This window comes from Pseudoliparis swirei, chromosome 7 (genome assembly GCF_029220125.1).
Source record: "Pseudoliparis swirei isolate HS2019 ecotype Mariana Trench chromosome 7, NWPU_hadal_v1, whole genome shotgun sequence".
NCBI classification, from domain to species: Eukaryota; Metazoa; Chordata; class Actinopteri; order Perciformes; family Liparidae; genus Pseudoliparis; species Pseudoliparis swirei.
The window spans coordinates 18,966,471-18,986,455 of NC_079394.1; the positions used below are offsets into that span (position 1 = coordinate 18,966,471).

General features: G+C 41.4%; 1 protein-coding gene across 2 annotated transcripts; it reads right to left on the reverse strand.

The window, feature by feature from the left end:
- Positions 1-519: 519 nt before the first annotated feature.
- LOC130196527 (ubiquitin-associated protein 2-like) lies at positions 520-19,634 on the reverse strand. 2 transcript variants are annotated; one of them, XM_056418761.1, is made up of 29 exons: positions 19,559-19,633; positions 17,995-18,120; positions 17,370-17,447; positions 17,112-17,222; positions 16,765-16,921; positions 16,424-16,501; positions 13,224-13,284; positions 12,953-13,035; positions 12,610-12,662; positions 12,290-12,354; positions 11,681-11,903; positions 11,328-11,583; positions 11,085-11,189; positions 10,500-10,636; positions 9,781-10,004; positions 9,221-9,464; positions 9,031-9,070; positions 8,670-8,790; positions 8,412-8,469; positions 7,962-8,178; positions 7,403-7,494; positions 6,672-6,722; positions 6,362-6,440; positions 5,922-6,110; positions 5,330-5,500; positions 4,472-4,576; positions 3,957-4,030; positions 3,477-3,668; positions 520-1,335 (listed from the first exon to the last, which is right to left on the reverse strand). In XM_056418761.1, the coding sequence occupies exons 2-29, from the start codon at positions 18,076-18,078 to the stop codon at positions 1,240-1,242; spliced, it is 3,444 nt and encodes a 1,147-aa protein (XP_056274736.1). In that variant the 5' UTR covers positions 18,079-18,120; positions 19,559-19,633; the 3' UTR covers positions 520-1,239. The 2 variants fall into 2 exon arrangements, with proteins under 2 accessions (XP_056274736.1, XP_056274737.1); XM_056418762.1 differs by lacking the exon at positions 4,472-4,576 and having other exon boundaries at positions 19,559-19,634.
- Between the last annotated feature and the right edge of the window lie 351 nt (positions 19,635-19,985).

Consider the following 19,985-nt stretch of genomic DNA (forward strand, 5'->3'; position numbering starts at 1 on the left):
CAACACTAATTGGAATGTTATCGCATATTCAATCACAAGAGCTGATCCTCTGAAATCTGTCAACCGTAAGTTTGATTTGGTCCTTACGGACTTATTAATAGAAGTTAACGAATGTGACGTTTTGCAATTATAAAATGTTTTGTCAAAACCAATTGTGCTTGGATATTTTTAAGCTCTGTAATGACTAATGAAAATATTTTGGCTCAGATTTCTTTACCAGTTGTGCATGGACATAGGCACCCATAGTGATAGTTTCCATGTTTCCACATGCAGCTTTTTTGGATAGATATGATTTACATCTCTTTTCAAGTCACCTTTTTCTGTTCAACTGTTCTGGATGAGTAAATGGGAACACATTGGGCAAGAGTCTACCGAGGATGGCGAGTATCTGGACTTAGTTGAATAAGAATCATTCTAAGGATAATTAAACCAGAAAACTTGGCTCTGAACATCCAACAGTCTAAGAAAACCTAACATGTGCACACACCCTTTAGTTTAAAAAAACTCAGTCAAGTCAAATTTCCAACTGCTCAGAACTTTTATTTTGAGGGAAATCAGGGTTAAAATTAAAATAAAAATATAAAATTTAGATGGGAAAAATCTGTCTTTAAAGGTAAGGGGTTGACAAGGAAAGTCGGCAACCCTCAAGAAGATTGGAGGGAGAGAGACAAGAGGGGGAGAAACAGGAAGCTACCAAATTAAGTTTGGGTGATGAGCCTGGTCATTCAGAAAGTTATGTATATAAAAGAGAGAAAAAAAGACAAAACTGATGCAATTAGTTATTATAAACCCCACCTGAAATGTCCTCATTCACAATCAGTGCTATAGCTCTCTCCTTTTCATTTTCTTGTTTCTTACAGGAGGTTTTAGATCGTTTCTATACTTTGCTCGCTCACCTTTATTGTCTCATTCTGTCTTAATGTAACATCTTATCCTGCAGTTTTGAAAAAAGTAAACAAAAAGTCCTTCAAAAATAAAATGCAACCACATTCCATGTTCTACTATTACATATACAGTATATATATATAAATACATACATAAATATCTTACATGTACAACCAATTTTGAAAAGGGAGGGAAGAGAGAACCCAAAAGACTTGAGGATGAGGACTAGTGAAGGTGGGGAGAGCAAGGCGATGAGGCCCAGGTTGCTCATTGTGAGGGTAGTGTGTCTTTATTTTTTGTTTTAGCTTAACACTCGCACACAGCCTTTTGGGAGTGAGGAATGGGAAGCATTCCTCAGTTGGCCCAGTAGGGGGAGCTGCCATAGCTGGACTTGCTGCCTTGGGTCTTCTGCTGCATGTTGCTGGACTGATTGCGCTGACCAGGACCACCCTATGGAGAAAAATTAAAGTCCAGTAAGTCACTGATGTTTAAAACAATTAAATTTACCCAACAGGTATATTTAAATATTCATGAAGTTTATTAGCCCTTTTCAGCTGCATGAACATCAGGAACCTTTTAAGGGGCTCAACTTCACTTGCACAATCCAGTGACCTACAGATCCAGTCTTGGTCCTCGTCATGTGGTTCAAGCGCCTTGAAAATATCCGTTCCCGAGGCAGTATTGAGGGGCCTATACCCATCAGGGTGAAGCTTGTAGTGTTGACTTCTAAGTGCCTGACTTTTTAGTTCTTGGGGCAAAATGTTCCTGGGACTAGTACAAAAAAAAGCCAATTACATTGCAGGCAGCATGCAAATTAATGCACAGGAACGATTATATTTGTTTGCCCACCTACGTCAGCTGATTAGGTCACAGCTATTCAGAGACATACAGTGCATCCGGAAAGTATTCACAGCGCTTCATTTTTTCCACATTTTATGTTACAGCCTTATTCCAAAATGGATTAAATTCATTATTTTCCTCAACATTCTACACACAAAAACCCATAATGACAAAGTGAAAACTGTTTTTTGCAAATCTGTTAAAAATAAAGAACGAAAACATAACATGTACATTCGTATTCACAGCCTCTGCCATGCCACTCAAAATGTAGCTCAGGTGCATCCTGTTTCCACTGATCATCCTTGAGATGTTTGATTGGAGTCCACCTGTGCTAAATTCAGTTGATTGGACATGATTGAGAAAGGCACACACCTGTCTATATAAGGTATCACAGTTGACAGTGCATATCAGAGCATAAATCAAGCCATGAAGTTCAAGGAATTATCTATAGACCTCCGAGACAGAATTGTATCGAGGCACAGATCTGGCGAAGGGTACAGAAAGATTTCTGCAGCATTGAAAGTCCCAATGAGCACAGTGGCCTCCATCATCCGGACATGGAAGAAGTTTGGAACCACCAGGACTCTTCCTAGAGTTGGCCGCCCAGCCAGACTGAGCGATGGGGGAGAAGGGCCTTAGTCAGGGAGGTGACCAGGAACCCGATGGTCACTCTGACAGAGCTCCAGCGTTGTTCTATGAAGAGAGGAGAACCTTCCAGAAGGACAACCATCTCTGCAGCACTCCACAAATCAGGCCTGTTTGGTAGAGTGGCCAGATGGAAGCCACTCCTCAGTAAAAAGCACATGACAGCCCGCCTAGAGTTTGCAAAAAAGCACCTGAAGGACTCTCAGACCATGAGAAACAAAATTCTCTGGTCTGATGAAACAAAGATTGAACTCTTTGGCCTGAATGCCAAGCGTCATGTCTGGAGGAAGCCAGGCACTGCTCATCACCTGGCCAACACCATCCCTACAGTGAAGCATGGTGGTGGCAGCATCATGCTGTGGGGATGTTTCTCAGCGGGAGAAACTGAGAGACGAGTCAGGATTGAGGGAAAGATTAATGCAGCAATGTACAGAGACATCCTCGATGAAAACATGCTCCAAAGCGCTCTGGACCTCAGACTGGGGCGACGGTTCATCTTCCAACAGGACAACGACCCGAAGCACACAGCCAAGCTAACAAAGGAGTGGCTTCGGGACAACTCTGTGAATGTCCTGGAGTGGCCCAGCCAGAGCCCTGACTTGAACCCGATTGAACATCTCTGGAGAGATCTGAAAATGGCTGTGCACCGACGCTCCCCATCCAACCTGATGGAACTTGAGGTTCTGCAAAGAAGAATGGGAGAAACTGCCCAGAAATAGGTGTGCCACGCTTGTGGAATCAGACCCAAGAAGACTTGAGGCTGTAATTGCTGCCAAAGGTGCTTCAACAAAGTATTGAGCAAAGGCTGTGAATACTTATGTAAATGTTATGTTTTCGTTCTTTATTTTGAATAAATGTGCAAAAATTTGTAAAAAACAGTTTTCACTTTGTCATTATGGGTTGTTGTGTGTAGAATGTTGAGGAAAATAATGAATTTAATCCATTTTGGAATAAGGCTGTAACATAACAAAATGTGGAAAAAATGAAGCACTGTGAATACTTTCCGGATGCACTGTAGGTGTCGAATGAAATAGATAAAGCGACAGATTAACACTTCAATGATGCAAATTCATGTGGGCAGAGTGTGCAAAGGCACTTCGGTTTACCTGTCCGTCCTGTGTGAGGTGATGGTGCATCAGCTGAGAGTGGGGCTGTTGGTGCGGTGGCAGGATGTGCAGGAAGGGAGCAGGGGCATAGCCAGGAGCACCCCCAGGGTTCAAGGGCCCCGTTCCCCCCAGTGCTGAAGGCAGGCTGAAGGGAGGTGGTGTCCCTGTGTGGAAGCCCTGCTTATCAAATGACTGGAGATAACCAAGAGAAGACACAGGAGCTTAATATTGTGAATACAGGACATCACGATTGACATGCATGTAAAACTGGTTTGGAAGGAAATCAAATGGAAATTTAATTTAGCTTTCAATACATATCTTTTACCAATGCATTTCTGTATCCAAATCTAATATACAAGTTATGTTATTGGAATTACTCAAGGTGATGTGCAGACATTTTACAGTTTTGATTAAGATAAATAATAGCAGAAAAGGTCACTTAAGACGAGCACAGGCATTTAGCCAACTGGACATAGTCACTTGAGTTTTGCTGTAGATTGAGCCTCCCATGTCAGGTACTCCTCCACTGGTACCTGACCCCGACAGTCCTGGTGCTGAGACGAGAATGAAAAGGGAATAGGAAAGGGGTGATAAAAAAAAAAAGTACAAAAAGATTGTAAGAGGGAAAGGAAGAAGGAAAAGAAAAAAGGAAAGAAGAAAACAACAGAAGGGAAAGCAAAGGAGTTAGGGGAAAAGCAGCACAACTGTCACTTCACTGATAATTCAATATCAAGCACTGAATGTTCATTTCCACTGTTAGTAGGAGGGGGGCCAGCCAGTAGGAGGAAGCATATTAAGTGAGGTGCATATTTCTCACTTTGTCACCCTATTCATTTATTTTAAGTGCACATCAAAGTGCAAATACACACCTTTCTCCAGAACACTCTTGACTGCCAAATCTGCAATTGTGAGTACATCTGTTTTCCCCCACAGGGAAAAAGCCCACCGACTTTGTGTGTGTTGTTAAAGTGTGCGCACTTGTGTTATGCGTGTACCTTTCCCTGGGCCGCTGCCCGCTGACTTTGCCTGTGACTGGACAGAGCCTCCGTACCCTCCCTTACTGTACTCCCCACCGTGGGCTTGAGACAGGTCATCAAAGGCTGAAGGAGGAGGTGGAGTACAGAAAAAGAGAAGGCACAGCGAGCAAAGGAGAAAGAAAGGTGAGGGAGGAAAAAAGACAGGAAATGGATAACGTGAAGAAAAGAATAGGATGAGGAAAGAGGATGGGAGGAGAAAAGAGAGGGGGCAGGGGAGAGAGGCAGTAAGGTAACCTGACTAGAACGGCAGCTGTGTCTATATTGAGCCGTGTCCAACTTCAGCAGGGGGTGTGAGCTATGCATGCAGCACAAGCAAAACAACACAGGCCTGATTCCACACGCACATGCAGCATTTGATGTACATGTTTAAAGTGTAGGAAATCTAATTCTCTTTTGCATCCCTCTCCACTGTCTTTAATGAGCCGAGGTCTCTGCACACACACATCTCTCAACGTCCCAATACATGTACTCTAGGAAACAATTCTATAAGGCATGACAGTCATTCCTGCTGAACTCTTCTACAAGACGGCTAGCTTGTGTACTTTTGAGCATCAAACGCACTGACACTGGGTTATCTGGCCAAACTGTTGAAGTTGACCACGTCACCACCTCAGCTACCTTTCATGGCAAGTAGCTGTGACAGTTTATCGTACCATGATAGCCGTATTTATAATTTAAGATAAACCGGTGTTGTCATAGTTCATATCAATTGAAAAGATGAATTAAAGCTACTGAATATAATCTTCACATGGAAACTTATCATCATTTTTGTCAGCTCATCGACAGAGACAGCCTTCTAGCTTGCCCTGGTCTTACCTGTGCCATATGCATGCTGTGCGTAACTGGGCTGATGCTGTTGGTGATACTGATTGGAAGGGTTGGCCAGTCCCATTGCAGGCTGTTTAGCCGCAGCAGGAGGCACAAAGACCGTGGGGCCGTACTGGAAAGCCGAGGGAACCCCCGGTACACCGGCGTAGTATGGCAGACCTGTAAAATTGGATGTCTTAATAAAAAAAATCCTATGGAACTGTATTTAAGCAACATGATGAGAAGGGCTCTTCGTCATTGTTGCAGGCAGTTCTATTAATACCTTCTACACAAATGTACTTTGTCTCAACAGCAGTCATGTAAAATCATTAATCACTTTTGTTTAATTATACAATGGTGAGGCCAAGGCGCTGCTCTTTTAGACATGTGTATGTTAAGCTTTATATATTTTAGCCCAATTACTCCATACATATTTCAACAGACTGTTTAGAAATATTTAAACAAGAAGCAAAAAATAATGAGAGAGAATATGGCATCTTGGGATTGGCATTTTGAGTAAATGCCATGTTTGTGGAGGAGTTTCCTAGAAATAACTTCAGACAACATTCCCATTGTTAAGGATTATTTTACTTTTCCTTACCAGTGTATCCATAGCCTGGGGGCAGAGGGGGATTGATGAAGGCCTGGTTCTGTGTTTGCTGACCCTGGCCCTGCCCTTGTGTTCCTGCCTGTGGGGCCTGCTGGGGCTGGGACTGCACCCCGGCTGTAGACATGCTGGTTGGGGGAGCTGGAGATGAAGAATCATTCCTGCCAAACTTTGTCGCTTCACCTGGACAGAAAAGACAAAACAGAAGTTGAAAATGTTTTAAATAAATCTACATTATTTTGCCTGATTAACAGTTAAGCAGAATCTCCATGTTGATCTAATCAAATATGCTTTAGTGCAAATTTGACAGCTATACATTAAATGAAAAGTGGTATGAATAGATAGACGTGTAGTTTCATGAAACAAAGTAATTGTGTCAATTGCTCAGTGTGTCGGTGTGATCCATCAATGCAGTAGACGAACATTTCACTTACCAGAATATGGATTATTAGCCAGGCTCTCTCTTCCAGGCATAGTAGGTGTAGTACCAGGGAATGGTATACCATAATAATCCTGTGTAGAAAGAGGGAAAATAAAGATGTAATGCCAAATGTAACCCTCAACAATTTGTTCCATATATCTCAGACTGCTACTTTTGGAACTTTATGATATGGCCAAAGGATAACATATGTGTGGTTACTTTACTAAAAATGTAGCAAGAATGTAACAAACGGGGAAACACATTTAAAAGCCCATGACTGATTTATAAAGATGCAGCAAGCTACAGGGAAGAAAAGGACCTACCATAGGAAGGCGAGACTGCAGCATTTGCAAGTCCTCGTATCCATAGATCTGCTGTTGAAATAATATCGGAGAAAAAAAATTAACCACTGTAAACTCAACTTTAGTTTTATGCTTCACCAATTAAAAGCTTCTACTCAGCTTCAGTCAAAGTCGGAGCGAGTTTCATAGATGTCATGTTTGATCAGAACCTACTAAAAACCAGTCAACACTGAGCATCTATAGAATAAAGAGTAAACACACTTGTTCAATGGCTCTTTTATACATATGAAACCTCAATTTCATATAAATTTTTGCGATTGATAATCGACCCGTGTTAACCGATCATTGATCAAGATTAGTGCCATACACACTGTGGTTGAAGTGCCGAACAAGCTTAATCCGTACACACAAAATGTGTTAATTAATGAAGGCACAACTTCAAGACCCAAGAAAAGTTGCAATCTGTTAATAACTTTGGTCTAATCTCACTCGAGGTTGTCTCTCAATTCTAATTTTTGAGACGAGCCTCTCCTCAGAGGCGTGCTCATTTTAACAGATTGCATTAGATCGGTAAAGATTCTCATTGGTTAATATTTAAATATAAACATCCTTATTATAAACAAATTGTCAGTTTGAAAATGTTAACCGTTCTGGTAATGTTAATCTCTTATGATGCAATCCATTTTACTTGATAAAACTTCCCCTTTAAAAAAAAAAACCAAATATTGGTAAAATTGTATTTAAATAGTTACGGGGTAAGCAGGGAGCAAGCCACCAGGGCCCATGATGTACTGGTTTGCCAGGAGAGGTGGCACTCCTTGGGACAAGTTGGGAGGAGCTTTACCTGGCAACAAAAAACGACAACATTGACATGATATTGACATTAATTAAGTTATTACTTAGTAGTTTACATTTGTACATAACTTTGTTAAATGTGTATGGTCTTACTCAACCGTCAAAACAAATTGATTATAAGAGGAATTGACCTTCGCCAAGCCCCGCCCCTCGCTGCAACTCAAACTGTTCAAGCTACCATGGAGGCCAGTGTTACTTACTGCACTACCTGCATGTTATCTCACTTTTGGACAAAATTAAACCACTCCATCACCTGGCAATTGAGACATAAGACAATGAGAATAAGGAATTACTGTCCTGGCGATGCCATCAGTGCCCAGTTCAATTGGAGGGGCTGAATTTAGCAGAGGGCCAATTGAATTTTAAGACTATATAATCTATTTTTTCCAAAGAGTCTTCTGTAAATGAGTTTCTGTGTTATGGTGATGTGATTCCAGTGTCAACCTATGAGCCTACCAGAAGTGGTGAGCAGGGGTGCCGTGCGGCTGCCTGCAGCTGAGAGTGTGGCATTTGTGCCATTAGCAGTTAGTCCAGGTGCTCCAGATGGGTGCAGACCATTGGCGATTGAGCTGCTAACGGCCAGAGGAGCTGAAGGACACGAATCGACAGCTTGGCTGGCCGACGATGAATAGGCATGGAGGTTGCCAATACTATTGTGCTCCACATTACTTATCTGGTGTTAACAGGACAAGAGCAGAAAGGGTGTGTGAGGAGAGGCAGCAACTATTTTGTAAGCATGTTTATCTCAAAGCATCAGAGATTAGCAGAAAAGTCCCACACTCAAACAACTGCACAATAATAAGTGTCTGGATTTTTTAAAGCAAATATGTCATGTCCTTTATTGCCACAACTGAAGCGTGATGTCATATTAAATGTGTGTCTGTATGCAAGCATGTACACACTTACCGTGAGGGAGGCGCTTGTGGCAAGAGCAGATCCCGTTGAGGGAGTACTGGTCACATGACTAGAGAGTAAAATTATTCAGTTAGCCTTTCTGAATCTGCAAAGTTATTTTTCAAGAAATAATGCGCAAGAGCATGGGAGATTCTGTGATATGTCCACATAAAAGTTTTAGGATATGTGCTTGTAACTACATGTAATTATCTCCAGACAAAGGACAAATAAATCAATATGCATTGAAAAAATATCTGAAGCCACCCTTACCTGCTGAGCGAGGGGATGGATGTTGAGTGGGACGGTGTGACTGCAGGGGAGTGGATGTGGTGGCCAACGTCACTCGTCATAACAGGAGACTCAGTTTTGACTGTTCTAGATGTTGACGTAGCTGTTTAAAAAGATTAACACATTTATTTGGTGTTTACTTTGTGTTACAAACTGTTAGATTAAAATAATGCAGTAAATAAATCAAAAAGGTGATCAAGATGGATGGTTTGAGTGCATCTTGGTCTTTATCAAACCTCATCAGCTTTCACTAAAAGGACTCTTTACACTTTCTATCCGTTGCATTTAGTGATCAGTATTCATTATATTGGACTTGATTGGCCACCTTTCCGAGTGTACTTACTGTCATGTGTGTTCTGTGTCTTCATGCCACTGTAGCCATTCTATGAGAGGAGGAATTATCAAAGTCTTAGTGTTCAGCTTTTTGTAAGGTATTAAACACAGATTGAGATTTTGAGAGTGAAATCAGTAGTGGTTCATAACCTCTAAATTTGGGTCATTTATGTATACACAGATAATAGATGTATCCTCACTGTGAGAGCAGAAGCTGAGGAGACATCTTTGGTCTGAGAGAAGCCCAGATGAGGTGGCAGGGACCTCGGGCCACTGCTCTCCACACGGCTGGTTGTGGCTGGGGCTGTAGAAGAGGGGGGTGCAGCTGCACTGGGGAGACCGATGGAGGGAGAGGGCGTGGCACTGGGTAAGCCGAAGGAGGGTGAGGGGAAATTGGGATCTGACACAGCTAGTGGTAAGGTGGGTAAGCTGCTCATGTGTTCACTGTTCACAGGACAGAGAGAAAGGAAGATGGGGAAAGATAAACATTCAGAGAATGTTTCAGAAGGAGAGGCGAGATATATTATTACTGGCTTAATTTGAAACCAACCTGCCCTTTCTAGCTGTAGCTCAGCAAAAATACAGACATTATCCTTAAATCCTTTAATCTCATCAATAATAGTTTGCCCATCGACGGTCTGTGATTTCAATGGCTCAGGATTTTATGCTGAACAGATGCACAAATTCCTCATAAAAAGACAAATATATGCCTTATACCCAATTCAAAACAACTCCCCCATGCACTCTTGCTCACACCCACCTCACAGATCCTGGCTTGGAGAACAGGCTGCTCTGTGGCTGCTGTGTAGGAACAGAAGCTGCTGGAGCTGGGACCTGAGTCTTGGCCTGTACCCTGACCGGCTCCGTCTGTGCCATGTTTATCGTTCCACTACCAGCCTCAGACCCAAAGTCAAGACCCCCAAACTGAAAATTCAGGCCAAGTATATCTGCAGAGCCCGGCATCTCAACTGCTGACGACGGGATCTGAGGAGACGAAGAAGGAATTAAGTAGAACATTTAGCAATTTGATTATTTTGTGGATAATGTGTTTATACTATGTATAACATTTTTAATTTACAGAGATTAAGTTGTTAAAGTGTGTAACAGCATTTTCAGTCCAAAATGATCAATGGCTAGTGGCGTTGTCGAGGCCAGATGCCCGTAAATGAAATCAAAACAGAGCGGCATAGTTCAGCGTAGTCCCTTTAACAACAAAAAAACACTTCTAATGGTAGGCAAAACTGATTTTGAAATGGCGTCCATATTTGGGAAAATTCCAGGATAAGCAACATTTTACAATAGAGTATATTAAAAACATCAAATTCTGCGATTACATCGCACATAACTGAAATCATCAGGTCCTACACATAGCTGGTTGTTTTGTCAAGTATGCAAGAACGTACATTATTTGAGACTCAGTTCCTACCATTTTTAATCACATTTGTTGTCAGTAGGAGTTCAGATATCCAAAGAGTTTACCTTTGAGGAAGGAGGTACTCTGCGTCTCTGAGTCTTTAGCTGCCGCTGAGGGGGTTCTGAGAGAGAATGCTCCATACACATCAACTTCCCTCCTGGAGAAGCTCCATCTCTCAAATGAGGCACGGATGACTCGTGACCTGTAATGGCAATGGAAAAATATTCGTATTAAGTGCTTGCGCTCATTTCAGCTAGTTACTGAACAGCTCAGGAGTCATGAAGAACATCCTCATACTGCTGGTATTCTTATAAATATTCAATGACAATTAGTAAAGTCGCAGCTCTAGCGACAGGTGGAATTCAAAGCAAACTATCACACCGTAAATAAAAAGATGGAGCAATTGCTATTTTCTTGGCTGATTCTGATATTAAAAGTCTAACATGCCGATAATTTATTTTTGGCAATTTAGATTTTTGTTCTAGGAACCATATTTAACAGCTAGGCTGGACTAACTTTTCTCACCACTATCCTGAAAGTCCCGCCCACATTTTTTAAAATCCTAACAGGTCAGATTTATTACAGCCAATTGATCCGTGCATCTCCACTTTGTAGTAGATACTGTAGCGTGACACTGTCCTGCAGCCTACCTGGTGGTGTGGGGACCTGTGGTGCATGCGGAAGGATGGAGGCCTGTTGTCTCTGAACCATCTGACTGAGCACCGCTGATGGCTCCGGTTGAAGCTTCATCTCCACTGGAAAGATTTGAGATAAATATTTATTCATATAGCTATTTTACCACTGTATTTGGTGTGCATTGTCATCAAGAACAATTAGTTATGGTTAAATAGTCATGCCAGATTTCTTATTTACTTTGAGAAATGGAAACTTACTGTGTTGGGCAGTAACAGGACTATACGCCACTCTCTGGGCCTTGACTTCTAGCGAGCGAGAGCATGCTGGAACAGGGTTCTGTACTGGAGGTGGCCCTGCATCTTTGGAAACACTAATGCTGCTGGCGTTGCCCAAAATATGACTGGCCCTCTGACCAAGTCGAGGACCATTGAGCTGCTCTGATGTCCTGATGTCGGAGGCATACGTTGGCTTTGGCGCATTCAGGGACCCAAAACCAGAACCCAGGACTGAGGACTGGGAGGATGAGAGAAGCACAACAAGAAATGAATACACCAGTCTCAGTGTGTAGGCACATGAACACCTTTATGCGTTTGCAAGTGTGTGTATGTACCAGTGCAGCATGTGCATAGGTTGTACTAGCAGAGGCGGCATGGGCGTAGCTGTTGGCTGTGGCGTTTGCGTAGCTGTGTGTTGCAGTGCGTCCATTGTGATGAGAGTTGGTAAAAACCAGGCTTTGGCCCAAATGCACGGCTGAGGGGCCATCAACTATCGCTCCCAAATCAGAGTCCATAGAACCCCCTCCAGTCTTCGGCAGTAGGCTAACCTGGTCCGAACTGAGGATGAAGAAGAGGTTTTTGAGGAGGAGGGATTATTAGAAGATAACCACACAGATAAAAGAAAAGTTACTCCAAAATAACACCCATTTTCTGTATTGTTTTAAATTGTTGTCAATCATTGCAATACAATATTATTCTATATAATATACGAAACAGAAAGACTGAAAAGGTATAGGTCGAAGCAACATTTTTTATATATTCCTATTCTAAATTATCAAATAAATCAGATATTTAATATGAAATAAAGAAAAATAATATATATACATACATTTCAATCACACTTATAACCCTCAAAAATTGTTTTAGAAATAATGTTTTCTAACTAATGACAAAAAGTCCCATCAACTAATCGAGTTGATTGGACTTTGGGCTGGATGGCTTACTTGGGTCCATGTTTGATGTAGTTTGCTGGAGGAGAGGAGGCAGTGAATACTTTGGTCTCAAACAACTGTGAAAAAGGACAGGAATTGCAAACACAGGCATCCATCAGATTTATATATTGGCATATGTGCTGTAAATCAACAACCATTAAGAACCACATTGATATGACCATTAATTAACTGATCGTATTAAGTAAACTTCTCTAAAATCCATGCAGGCCAGTACAAATTGAAAGCAAGTTACCAAAAGTTACCACACATTCTGTAAACCCTCAATCTGAAGCAATGCAAATATATTTAACATAATTAAAGTGCTGCCGTACGTCCTCATTCCAGTCCTCTGCAGCCCAGTCTTCCAGATTGCCTTCCCATGTTCCTAAAAAGACAGAATGGCAGCCAAGTTAGAGTTGCCTTGTCACTCCTACTTTAACAGAAATATAGCACCCTACATGGGTTAATCGAAAATTACACCCCTTGAATCCAACAGAGTAATTTGACTATTTCTGAATTAATTTATTCAGCACCTACTGGCTTCAATAATTGACATTTCTCACTGATTTGGGGGAAATTAACTCGATGAGGCAAATATGTTTACGATGACAATCAAGCCTTTTTACAGCAAACATAGGAAATTGCTCAAAATGTTAAATCTGTTATTTTCTTTACCAGTTCCCTCAGCACTTTCATTGCCTGCCCATGTATCCTGGCGAGCTCGGGAGTTAGCCGTGTAGTCAGCTGGATTGAAGATGCTGAAAACAGTAGAGTGGAAAGAAGAGTGAAACCTAAGCAAAACTAAAGCGAATAGCATCTGGTCTATAGTTACTAGTGAATGAAGAGATTCCGAAACTTCATTTATCCCCAGATTTAGATGTTTAAGATGTGTGCTTGTAATTACATCAGCAACATCTTAATTCCGATTTAAGACACACATTCTTACCCCATTCCCTGGGAAGAGAACCTGCCATCAGCTGCCCTTCCTCTACCGCGAACCACAGTCCCTGAGGAGACACACAAAACAACCAGATGACCTCTGCTGACTGGTTCCTTTCAGCCTCAACTCTTCAATATCCAATTTTAAATATATTTTTTTTAAGTTTACTTGAAGAAATGTGTTGGTCATTTAATTTTGCGTAGCATTCAACAATATCAAAGTTGACTTTTGTTAAAAAGCATAACCATCTACAGTGTTTAAATTATTCTTTGATTATCTTTTACGCAATCTACTCATTATTATCCTTTATTCTTATTTTTCTTTCTTGGAGTGAGCACCATTTGATGTTTGTTGTTCTTTGTGTGTTGTACCCTGTACCTGAATATGTGTATCAAGACACAACTAAAAATGACTGACAATAAAAATAGTTACGTTGTTGAAAACTAAATTTAAAAAAGTGAGTTAAAAAAGAAGAGTAAGATATCACATTGCAAAATGTTAAAACATACAAACAAGGGCCATTGAGTCCACAGTAGACAGGCTGTCTTAAGCCAAAAGATCTTCTTTTGGCAAATTAATATCATGGAAGTCAATATTTTAACTTTAGACATTTAACTGCAATACAAGAAAAAATGCATTTCTCCAGGGTTAAAGTATAACCATCCATCAGAATTTATTCGGATCCAGGCCTTGATAGACCTGACCATTCTTAGAGCACTAGTTACAAAAAACATCCTACAAATCCAGTCAGACACCCGGCCTTTTCACCCTCTCCAATCTCTTCCATCGACGATACCCGTGGGCAGCACGGTGGCTCAGTGGTTAGCACTGTCGCCTCACAGCAAGAAGGCCCTGGGTTCGAATCCCAGTCGTTCCAGGTCCTTTCTGTGTGGAGTTTGCATGTTCTCCTCGTGTCTGCGTGGGTTTCCTCCGGGTACTCCGGTTTCCCCCACCATCATAAAGACATGCACCGCAGCCTCACCCCGGTTCGTATGGATGTGAATGAATGTTGGTGGTGGTCGGAGGGGCCGTAGGCGCTGATTGGCTGCCACGCTTCCGTCAGTCTGCCCCAGGGCAGCTGTGGCTACTGATGTAGCTTACCACCACCGGGATGACTGTGTATGACTACTGGACTCTGTAAAGCGACTTCGGGTGCCTTGAGAAGCGCTATATAAAATAAATGATTATTATTATTATTATCCCTCGCCCCACTAAACATACATGCAAGCAGCTGCAGGGACTCAACGCATTCCACACATGTTGAGCGCTGCAATACTCTAAATGCCTTTAGATATAAATAGATATGTTGCCAGATACATCAGCATGCTGAACAACATCGTTTCTAATTTTGGTATATTTGATAAGGGACATTAATAAACATTTCTGTAAAATATCTGAGACAATTCCCTATCTAAACATCACAGTGAACAAAATAGATTATATTACTTGCTTAAGTTCATGTATATGTAGAAATGTTGGTTGAGACCAGGGTGCCCAAGGAAGACATCTCAGCTTTAGTTTTTTTATAAATGGCACATTATTGGTACAAGAGCATCAGAAAACTGGGAGGTGTATATATATATATACACAATAGGGATGCACCGATCTGATCTGCGCCGATGCATATCGGCCGATAATCCCATTATCGGTTTTGATCGGCGTTCTCAAAACGGCCGATCAGATGACGCAACATCTGCGAGAACTATCAGGCGTTTCAATCGCCGCGCCATAGCGGAGACGATCGCCCGGCGAGGGCGCAGAGTGAGAGGTCCACGAGGATCCTCACGCGCAGCGGCGTCCCCGTCCCCCGAGTTGAATCTCTGGGTCAACTCAGCCGACTCTCACATGTCTGCCCCTATAGACTGATGTTCAGGGTAAACGCATTCGATCGGGAGCGCGATTTTGTATCTTTATAGATGGTTTCTGAGATTTAGCTTAAATTATGCTAACAGTAAAACATTTTTACTGTACCAAGGAAGAGTTTATAAAAATAAGTCTGACTTTTGTATGTTAAAAAAAGTCCTGTATATAGATTTCCCCAAGAGTTCCAGGAAATTAATGATGCAGATGTGTTCCATACATATCTGAAATCCCCTACAATAGCAATCAAACAATTTTAATGTATCAATTAGGACATTTTTCAAAGTAAAAGTCACAAATGTTCAAAGAAATCGGTAATTTCTTTAATGTTTGAGTTGCTTTATATATGTATTTCCTCATAGTCCTAGGCAATAATGCTACACAATAAATAGAATGCTTCAATCAACACCGTGATCGGTATTATCGGAGCGGCAGATACTGATTTCAGTGATCGGCACCAAAAAACCTGATCGGTGCATCTCTAATATAATATATATATATATATATATTAGGGCTGTCAATCGAGTAAAACATTTTTTAACTAATTAATCGCATTTTGAAATTCATTAGTCACGATTAAAAGTTTTTTTTTCTTCTAAAGACTAAATCTTCGAAATGAACGAGTAATCCCTTCAGACAGTGTGTATTTTAGACACTTGTTTAATTGTATTCTTTTTTAAAGACACAACTTCACACAGAGCTGTGTTTTCAAAGAGGCTCCTACCTATAAAGTGCCAGCGAGGTATTTAATATCGTGGATGATAAATTGTTTCTTCAGTGAAACATCCAGATTAGTAAGAAAAGGTGTATTAGAGACCCCATTGGTCCTATCATCTTTAACATTGAACAGCAGCAGAACCAGTGGCCTTGGTAAACTGACTGACATTCAAATATGTCACGTTAACTCTCTTGAGTCTGGGGGCATTTTCTCGATTTTACAAAACAATGTAAATTCACCTTTTAAAGGCTTTTGCATATGACACATCCCAATGTTTCCCCCACCATTCTATCAGGGTGAGGCCCCGCCCCCCTGTAATTTTCTCTATCGCGCCAGATTACAGCAGAAGTAATGTAAGGTTATGGACTGCCGCGGTTTGACACTCGGAGGAGTGCAAAAACTTCAACGCACACCGGAAGTAAACAAAGTTGCGCTAAAATATTTAGTGCGTTAATCGCAGCCAAATTAATCGCATAGATTAACGCGTTAACGCTGACAGCCCTAATATATATATATATCCTTGTTTCAATAATCTTTGTATAGTCTAACTTTGCCATTTTGTAAGCAAAGAAACCAAAATGTGCAAAGTGTTCAATAAACCAGTTGTGTCATTTTCTGTATTTCTCACCTCTGCCTCGTCCTCGTCCTCCACGTTCTCCCCCTCTCTCTCCAGGAGCCACCTCAAACCCATTCTCCTCTAAGCGACCTGGAAAACAAGAGTTACGAACTCACTAACACTGAACTGTGAGAAAGAACTGAGCCTTTTGAAATAAAAACCACTGGGATATCAAAGTCAAACTAATGAGAAAAGTTGAATGACAAACCGATATAATACTAAAAATAAATTTGTCAAAGATGATTCAAATGCAGAGAACACAATTTCAAAAGGACTTACAAGGAACATACATTTACACAATTATATTATACATATTATAAATTTATGACAAACGACTTTCTTCAAGTTCTTACCTTCGCGCCCTCGGCTGATGCCTCTGCCCCTTCTGTTGGACGCCCCACGTCCGCGACTTGCCTCCCTCTCTCCTTTCTTCTCCCTGCTCTCCTTTATCTCTGAGGGTCCTCCTTCTTTCACAACGCTACGCTTCTTCCCCACAGTTTCCCAGGATGTCTGACAGAGGTAAACCAGAGAATGAGGTTAACTAAACACATAAATAAATTATAGCTATATTGTGATAAATTGTGCATGGTTCATGGTGTGTTTTAGTTCTGGCATAAACCCAGTGGAATCTATACAAGATGTGAACACAAGTATAAAATGTATACATGAATATGGTTTGTGCATGTGTACAGAGACTTACTGTATCAGGGGTGCTCTCCAGCAGAAAATTGATGGCTCTGTTTACATCTTCGTTGCAGTCATGGAGGGCTACCATGCACTCATCTTGAGTTTTCCCAGTTACCTCAATCAGCTGCGTGTTGGCAAAATAAAAAATAGAAAATTGAGTTAGAGCACCATTTGATTCAATTAAGGGTCAACATGTCCAGGATTCCAGAAAGATGTGCTGGTGATCCAGAAAATGAATGTCTAAATGTGTGTACATGTACAAACACATTACCTGTTTGACTTTGTCTTCAAATTCAGCATCATTTTTGTCGTAGAACATTTGGGCTAAAAGAAGCTGTTCTGCTGTAGCCTGGTAAACAAACAGTTTAGTTAGAAATAATACAACAGGAACGCGAGTTATTTTCACATTCAAACAATAAATCAACACGGCTGAAAACAAAATAAAAAGTGATGCCACACTGGCTATTGGTAGCACGACAAGGCAGCAGTTGGCTGCCATATTTAGTCGTCTTATACTTTTAGTAATTTAGAAACTATGAAGTTATACATCTTCATAATACGGTGCAAATTTGGCTGTCCCTAATATGTTAAGAATTGTTTGCTTATGACAACCCTTAGCCCATAGCGTTGCATCTCACACTACGATTTATTTACGTATTTCAATGAAAGATGCTACAATCTGGGTAACGGTATCCAATGTAGGATGTACCTACCTAACCTTTCAATAGTGTGAAATTACATTTTAGATTCATTAAAAATAACCTTACTTTCAATTATCAACATAACATAAAAAACTAAATGATTAAAATCTTTCATTGTGCAAAAAAATAACATAGACAGTGTATTCAAATTGAGCAGAATATTGACGGCAACGCTGTAAAATGGTGAGAACCCACCTGTGGCTGTGTTGTTTGTGTAGTCGTGGACAGCGTTGAGTCCCGAGCCCCCCGGGCTTGATTGCTGACCACTGAAGTCATCATTTACAGTATATACAAAACAATGTATGTACAAAATAGAAAAATCTGTGGGAGAGGGGACAGAGGCAGAGTTAAATGACATATGCCTGTGAGATGGGTTAATTGAGTCACAATTACTCGTCAAATATAATACTGAATAAATGCCTAATTCCAGTACAATGAACTGAATGCATGTAGCGGACTCAGTGTTGTCAAGTATACCATGTAAGACTATGAACCCATCTGTCGTTGTCGTCGCCCCCCCCACAACCCCACAACCCCAGTTAAATTTAGACAGCCAAGGGATGACTGTCTGGTGTCAACTTACAACCCTCCCTCCGTCTCCCACACAAAAACACAGCGAGTATACACCACCAGATGCTATGTGTATTATTAATTATGACACTTTTCCCCATTTATAAAGTCAGGTTAGCGACAACTATTCGGCATTTGAGCAAAAAGGAAAATAAACCGAACAAAGGAAGCAGGGACAAACCTGTCTATGGAAATCACAAGCACAGTTGTGTCCGTTGAACACCAAATTATATTACTTGTAGTTATTGGTTATAGCGAATAATAATAATTTATCAGCATGGGAACAAAACAAATGAGATCCACCGGCTGTGGCGATATTGTCTGATTATCGTATGTTGGCAGACACAAACCGCACGGTTAAGGTCAGCTGTATGACGTAACGTTAGCACGGCATCCGTATTTTCCATTCAAGTTAATCTCTAGTTAGCTAACGTACATAATGACTGACCCGTAACCTTATTTAGACGAATGTTTCGATAATCTGGACTGAAACCTGAGCCGATGACGTTCACATCAGCGCCAGCTCGCCGTTAGCTCAAGCTAGCTGTAGCTCGGCTACCGCTCGTCTTTGTTCCTGCTCACACCTTCAAACGTCACGTTGTAATAGAAATACATCAGCGGCGTGACCGTACGATTAGTTTACCTGTAAGCGAGGGCGATATAGACCCAACGACTCGGGAACAAAAAAAATAAACAAAGTACGACGACGTACCCTTTGTGTTTTAACCAAGAGAAAAGCTCAATCGTGCGTACATTTAGTTTAAGTTAGCAGGAGAGCGAACATACAATGACACTGGCGAACGTCGCGTGTCCAATTAACGTGAACATTTACAACGACAAAGCTGTGGGCTCGGAATACAAATGAAGGTATGTGGGGTTAGAAAAGTTGTCGACAAATGCGTGGCCCGTTCGTGTTAAGCTACCACCGATATCATCAGCAGGCCGACTGCTCGGCATGTGAACGGCCCGTCCGCATACAATGAAGGCAGCGCTACAGTCACTTACGGATACAGCGCTCGTTACTTAGCGAGCTAGTTAGCTAGCCACCGAAGAGGACGAACGGTTCCTCTGAACCGACCGATCGGTTTTCCTTATATGAATGTAAAAGTTACACTATAAGACACTCGTGTCGTCCAAGTGGCTTTTGAAGAGACAACATTGGCACAACACATCGTAATATTTATTTTACCTGCTAACACGCTTCGCTCAGCCAGCAGCAGCAGATGCTGTCACGTGACCCACCGCGCCGTTGTTCAACGTTCTGAGGCGAACACTACCAACCAAAACCCACCGCGCTGGTCAGGTGGTTTAACACCGTACACTTACGTGCGCGCTCCTGTCTGGGAGCGCGCTTTGCTTTATTGTTTCCAGCCTAAAAGAACGGGTGAAAACTTTCCTCACAGACCATTTGGTGATTTTTCCGAAGATTCCGCACATATGTATGCGTAGGATCCAGTGAGATCAGATACAGCCTCCGTGTGGCGATGATTCAATGTATCCGAGACGGAGTTTAAAAATAAATATCGTTCTTCTTTTCTTGATCCAAAACAGGTCGAGTAGGTTTCTTCGATGATGGTGTAATACTAGATGTGACCCACTGAATTCGCATTGTCTTT

Excerpts from the sequence above, each read along its gene's own strand:
- LOC130196527 (XM_056418761.1), bottom strand. The coding sequence starts at position 18,078 with ATGATGACTTCAGTGGTCAGCAATCAAGCCCGGGGGGCTCGGGACTCA. Across the intron at positions 9,465-9,780 it reads TCCAAGCCAGGATCTGTGAG|TGAACACATGAGCAGCTTAC; the intron begins GTGGGTGTGAGC and ends TCCTGTGAACAG. Across the intron at positions 8,791-9,030 it reads GACACAGAACACACATGACA|CTACGTCAACATCTAGAACA; the intron begins GTAAGTACACTC and ends CTTTTTAAACAG.